The sequence below is a fragment of the Henckelia pumila genome, chromosome 2 (genome assembly GCF_033568475.1).
Source record: "Henckelia pumila isolate YLH828 chromosome 2, ASM3356847v2, whole genome shotgun sequence".
Lineage (NCBI taxonomy): Eukaryota > Viridiplantae > Streptophyta > Magnoliopsida > Lamiales > Gesneriaceae > Henckelia > Henckelia pumila.
This window is the reverse complement of record NC_133121.1, coordinates 38,443,468-38,449,931: the sequence shown is the minus strand read 5'-3', so window position 1 is coordinate 38,449,931 and position 6,464 is coordinate 38,443,468. Positions and strand designations below refer to the sequence as shown.

At 35.7% G+C, this 6,464-nt stretch overlaps 1 protein-coding gene across 4 annotated transcripts; it reads right to left on the bottom strand.

Annotated features, from left to right (window-relative positions):
- Positions 1 to 822: 822 nt before the first annotated feature.
- On the bottom strand, positions 823 to 6,256 carry LOC140879984 (phospholipid:diacylglycerol acyltransferase 1-like). 4 transcript variants are annotated; one of them, XM_073283992.1, is made up of 7 exons: positions 6,138 to 6,256; positions 5,568 to 6,002; positions 3,888 to 4,110; positions 2,990 to 3,273; positions 2,447 to 2,774; positions 1,875 to 2,134; positions 823 to 1,719 (listed from the first exon to the last, which is right to left on the bottom strand). In XM_073283992.1, the coding sequence occupies exons 2-7, from the start codon at positions 5,975 to 5,977 to the stop codon at positions 1,236 to 1,238; spliced, it is 1,989 nt and encodes a 662-aa protein (XP_073140093.1). In that variant the 5' UTR covers positions 5,978 to 6,002; positions 6,138 to 6,256; the 3' UTR covers positions 823 to 1,235. The 4 variants fall into 4 exon arrangements, with proteins under 4 accessions (XP_073140093.1, XP_073140094.1, XP_073140095.1 ...); XM_073283993.1 differs by having other exon boundaries at positions 6,123 to 6,242; XM_073283994.1 differs by having other exon boundaries at positions 5,568 to 6,035; positions 6,138 to 6,201.
- Between the last annotated feature and the right edge of the window lie 208 nt (positions 6,257 to 6,464).

The window sequence follows — 6,464 nt, the reverse complement described above, 5'->3', positions numbered from 1 at the left end:
AGAAAATAGTTAATTAAAGGATTGTATTGCCTTAAAATAATAAGATAATATATATATATATATATATATTTAATATCAAATAATTATTTTCAAAATATATTTTGAATGTATTTATAAAACATACGTGATTTGTTCCAACAAAAATGATTTTATCTCAGAGTAAAAACAGCAAATAACACCGAAGTTGAAGTAAGTTAAAATAGAGGAAACGCATGTGTGATATATATATATATATATATATATATATATATATATATATATTTAATATCAAATAATTATTTTCGAAATATATTTTGAATATATTTATAAAACATACGTGATTTGTTCCAACAAAAATGATTTTATCTCAGAGTAAAAACAGCAAATAACATCGAAGTTGAAGTAAGTTAAAATAGAGAAAACGCATGTGTGATATATATATATATATATATATATATATATATATTTAATATCAAATAATTATTTTCAAAATATATTTTGAATGTATTTATAAAACATACGTGATTTGTTCTAACAAAAATGATTTTATCTCAGAGTAAAAACAGCAAATAACACCGAAGTTGAAGTAAGTTAAAATAGAGAAAACGCATGTGTGATATATATATATATATATATATATATATATATATATTTAATATCAAATAATTATTTTCAAAATATATTTTGAATGTATTTATAAAACATACGTGATTTGTTCCAACAAAAATGATTTTATCTCAGAGTAAAAACAGCAAATAACACCGAAGTTGAAGTAAGTTAAAATAGAGAAAACGCATGTGATCATATGGTCACGAAACTAAGGATGGATTAAACAATCAAAACATAAGGCACCTTCGTCTTCAAGAATGTACATTTTCTCATTTCCTTGTATATTTTGGCTCATAAAACACAGTACATATTACACAATTTCCTATGTAAAAATTCAATGAATCTCTGAGATATGGCACAATAAATCGCTATGCTTTTAATTTGTTACATACAATAAGCTACACATGAAACACAAGAGGCGCTTCAAGAATGCTATTTCCAAATTCCGTGGAAGAGAAGAGCACAAAAGCGGGATGGTCGACGACCAAGCAGTTAAAGCTTCGTCGTAGCAGCCCAATGATGAACATGAATATGAGACCCTTTGCGATAAACTTGAGGTACTAAGGTCAACCGTGCCTAATATGTATTGTACATGATAAGATAACAAGATTTGAAGTTCTATTTTCTTTAATTTTCCTGTGTTCACCCTATAGCTTCAACTTGATTTTCTCAGACCATGCGAATATATCTGAGCACACCTGATCGCCCCCCAATTCCTCTCCAGTGGCACCAGAAGCTACCCTCATGATGTCCTCAATCAACGCAAAGTTTCCCATTATGTCAACATGGGCGCCGCTCTGAGTGCCACGCCCCTCGAGAAAATTGGCAGGAGGGGCATGATCATACTCCCTTAAATAGTTCTTGATTCCCGAAGGATTGAATCTTGTTTTCCCACGCCACCCTTTCGCGCCCATGAAGCCTGCACTTAAAACAGTTACTGTCTCATCTCCATCAACTGTGAAAACACCGTCTTTTAGGCATTTATCTTCATGTTCTTCATCCGCTGATGTATCAATTTGAAATGGAATGTGGCATTCTGCATATGGAGCCTGCCTGTAGACATAAGCTCTTTCTGTCGGGATTCCAACTCCGTACATAGAGATTATCTCCATCTCAGGAGCATTTGGCAGCCTGCGCCACGACACATAAATTTAAAAAATGGAAAAAAATTATTCTAAAATAAGATTTGATATATTTATATTAAGATCATGTACTCTTTGTATCACATTTCATCTTGATTTAGTCGCAGAAAAGGTTATAAGAACAAGAACTTATAGTAATCTCACTTTGTCTCCAGTGGATTTGACCAATATTTGTAGTGCGAATACTTTGGATCATCCAAATTATCTGATATACCATACGAGAAATGAGCACTGCCGCGTTCCATCATTTTGGGCGCGACAAAGTATAGCAGATCCAAAATATCTCCAGCAGTATAAGCTTTGTATTCTGCCACAGCTTTGATACCACTAAATCCCATGTCATGATACTCGGTCCACACATCACGACATGTGTTATTAGCAACATTGCTACCTTTCACAGCTTCCTGCACAAGAAAGCAACTTGATCAGTCCAGCAGAAGATTTCATTTCAGAAGTATCCAAAAATGTTAGCCCATGAAGTGCAAAGATTAAGAAAATAGACAACAAAACAACATAAAAGAGATCACATCTAAATTTTTTAATATAGATCTTTCCTTTCCTATTAGGAGATTTAAGAACATGTTATTTCTCTTATTTTGTGTCTTTAGAAACAATAAAAAAGTAATAAATAAATAACAAACAAGAAAGTGGTCCTGTCTGAGAGCACCATCAGAGTTTCTATTGAGGACATTACATGCAGGCACATGAATTGTTACCCGAAAATCGATCCTATGAATCTCAGAAGAATATGCATCTGCAATATCTTGTCCAAATGATATCATTCTCCCGTAGTTGGGCTGTTTTATTTTTGATTTGGAGTTTCCATCCTCGGTATGGACTAAAGTCTGTATGTCATTATAGCTCTGCTTCCTTTTACTCGGAACGAAGTCTTCCTCGGGTGACCAGTCGAGACCACCCCAGATAGTCTCTCCACCTTTTGGTATCATGGACATGGTCGAATCCCAAGTCCTTGTCATCTTCATAATATGCTGTAAAGTTTGAAGGTGAAATACATCCTTATCCAAAACGCCAGGTGCTATCGCCCTTCAGCACAATAAAGAAACATATACGAAATAAGAAAACATGATTCCTCTCAGATCGATCATCTGTCGCTTGTCCAAAAGCATAGTTGTTGGTAGCTGTGCGAATCAAATATTTTTAAACCTTACAGGAATTTAAGTGCCACATTTCAGTTATTATACAAAATAGGCAAGCATATATGACAGCGGGAGCAATTGACATGGCCCAATATATCTAACCTGGCAACAGCAATATCCCTTGCTTCTGCAGAAAAAAGCATAGAAACGGCTTTTGGAACACCTAATAACGGTCCTCCAATATTCATCACGGCTTTAATATGTTTAGCGCACCAGTTAGGTCCACCCCCTCCACCCATCGGCGTGGGTGCTTCCACCCACTTCATAAAATGGAGGAAGTATAGAACACCCATTGAATGAGGAACAATAACCGCCTTGTTGCCACCATTTGTAGCAACCATCAATTCTATATTACTTTTTATCCTGCTCAATGTCTGGTCACGCAACTGCATAGGGAAATATACCATAAGGTTATCGTTGAACCACCATCTTAAAAGCTGAAGGTACAAACATGAGACAAATTATACTCATTGGCTTTGATGGAATTAGGGTACAGAAAAGGTGAAAAAGTATATTTGCTGCAACAGAAGGAAATCGTTATGACTCGCCTAGAATCCTTAGATCGAATGACTTCAATCAATTTTGTGATTCCTCTTTCTGGAGTGGAGTACTACCAGAGCACTCCATAAGACACACCTTTAAACTAATGGAGAAATTTTTGGTGATGCACCGAGAACAGAAAATGTTCAAGGGGAGAGAATTCTTCGGAAGAAAAAAACTAACTCAAGACTATGCATCTATCTATCATATGTAAACAATGGATACGAGCTAGCACATGGATCGTATACCCGACTCATAGTCCAGCAGTCAACAAGAAGCCACTCCAAGCTCAGATCATACAGTTTTATAGTGAACGCTACTTAATCTGACACGAGCAAAATATTATCAATTGTCTTGTTAAAAAGCTTAAGTTGACACATAAGTGATACTTTTAATGTTTATTATTATTATTATTGTCTCTAACTAGTAGAACTCTATATAATGACAATGTTAAATGTACCTCTGTGTTTTGGAATGAGAGTCTCCAATCATATGCAGCCATATACATTGTTTTCTCCTCATACCCAATATGAGCAAGATTAGCAATTAGAACTGCCCAGACAAAGTATCCCGGAGCAAAGTAATCAGCAGCAACAAGACCATTAACAGCCCTGATCCGTACACCAGGAGGATCTAAACCAGTTTCGTTATCGAGTGACATATGATCCATCCAACATAAAGGTCTGTGAGAACAGAGGAAAAGGCAGTCAAGTCTTGATCAGCAAAGTAAATTTTGTCGGATACTGTGGCAAAACTGATATTGACAGCACAAAGAAGTAAAATCAACTTTGTTTATGATAATTTACAAATATAATGAAAACTAACTCGTTGGTACAAGATTTCGATGCTCCAAGGTTTCTTTATGCATGAAACAAGAAAAGTAAAATTTGTGGTCCATCAAAAGAGATTTTATTCATGATTGTGCAGCTCTCCTGGCTCCAGTTCCAGCAATATTATTGTTTGACAAGAAAGACAAAATAAATGAATGACAGTCTTATAAACAAACCTGTTATACAATAAGTCAACTTTATCGTGAAGGACAAAAAATTCTCTTGCGATCGGATTAACTGTTTTTATATAACAATCAACATTGATAAATTCAGAGGACCTTGATCAAGGATTTGTTTGACAAATAGAAGCAAAAAACTGATATTTGAAACATTTTGTGGATAAAAACATATAAATGGAGGTACAAAAATCATCAAAAATTCTATTTACAACACTAATTCCAAACGTCAAACGTCAATATGAAATAAATGCATACATATGTATGCAGTTTTTATGCAAGTTTTATATTCAGAAAGTGCACATATTATCTGTATAAGAATGAAAAGATATACCCTCTGTTAGATAACGAGGCTTGGCATTCATGTCAATGTTAACTGGACTAGTAATAAAACCAGTTCATTTGAGATGACATAGACTATATGATAAATCGAATACACCCAGATTCTATTTTCAACAAATGCGAATGAGATCCAATTTTCAACATAAAATGCAGTTTAGGATCGTTAGGACATACAAAGCAATGAGCACCATTACTGCGTGAAGTATGACATTGCTGAAAAAATTCGAACCCGGAGAATTTCATCATATGAACAACACCAAGATTAAGGTAGCAATGAGTAAATTGCTTTTCAAGTAACTCTAAATGTCCAACCATAAACATCAAAATCATCACCTACAAACCCCAGTATGAATTGTCAACAAGGTGTTGTAACAATCATTTAGTAGTCCTAAACGATACTTCAAACCGTCGTTTTCTTTGGAAAATGAATCTACAAATTTATTAACCTCCAAGAATACAAAGACAGCATGTTAATGGCATTGCTCCGAGATTTTTCGGAAACACGAGCTTGAAAAAGAATTTTGTCCACTCATCATTTGACTCCTCAACATGCAAAATAATAAATATATTTCCTTACCAATATATCATGTCCGGCATGACACTGATTAAAATCTCAACATATTGTTTAACCATTAAATAACACTAAAATAATAATGCTAAAGTTGTGAGTAATAACACCGATTGGCTAAATTTTTTATTTTACCTAGCAATCAGCCATTCAACAAGCCTCAAAATCACAAAGCAATCCATACACTTACCAATAAAAATCAGAAACCACTGTGGCTCACTCACCTCCTGTAAATCTCTCCAAACGACCCACCCCACAGCCTTTTTCGAAACAAGCCATCAGCACAGCTATGCCCTTCCCACAGCTCCAGCCCTCCGGTAACAATACCTGGTACGAAAACCACAGGATGCTTAGCCCGCAAGCCCTCTTTCTTCAACTTGACTCCAGGAGGGTCGGGCATAGGACCCGTTATGGCCTCCGTCACGTACTGTGGAAAAGACGAAGGCATCATATTGTATGAAAACAACAACCCCCACCACACAACACATATGCATCCGATGAGCCAGCAGCAGTTATCCACACAAGACCATCTATGCTTTTGTTTGGGTTTTTTAATCTTTATCTCATCGGGGTCGGTTCTTGGGAATGGGACCGTTTCATTTTCTGGGACCTTTCTTCTCCTCAGCAGCGCCATGAGCTATCCGTCACTGGATTTGTCTCTGCATAATTTTTTGGAGAAAAACATCAATAGCCTGAAACTGACACGCATTAAACAGCATTCATACATTCTGCGAATTCAAAAATTAAAGAGAAAAAAAAAAAAAAAAAAGAAGCAATACCCAGCTGCTGCTTACATCATGTGATATGGATATAAATCTCTTTAAGGCTTTCTCCGACGTATGGAGGAAGCCGCGATGATTGGATGGCTGAGAGCAGAATGTGGAGGGAGGGGCCTTTGGGATGGGAATGTAACGAAGGGCATGGGTGACGTGGCATGTGTTTAACGGTTGATTTAATACGACCACCATCTTCAGCTTGTTAAATCTAACCGTTGGTACAGCTTGTCGTGCCAGTTCAATACTGACTACCATGTTGAGATAATGAGATCGGATCGGAATTGGATCTTGATAAATTTATTTCGTTTTCTTTTTTTTTTTTCTTTTTTTCTTTTTTTGCGTTAT

Coding starts and splice junctions, on each gene's coding strand:
- LOC140879984 (XM_073283992.1), bottom strand. CDS start 5,977: ATGGCGCTGCTGAGGAGAAGAAAGGTCCCAGAAAATGAAACGGTCCCA. Junction 2,775..2,989: donor AGGGATATTGCTGTTGCCAG/GTTAGATATATT, acceptor ATTGTGCTGAAG/GGCGATAGCACCTGGCGTTT. Junction 2,135..2,446: donor TTCATAGGATCGATTTTCGG/GTAACAATTCAT, acceptor TTTCTTGTGCAG/GAAGCTGTGAAAGGTAGCAA.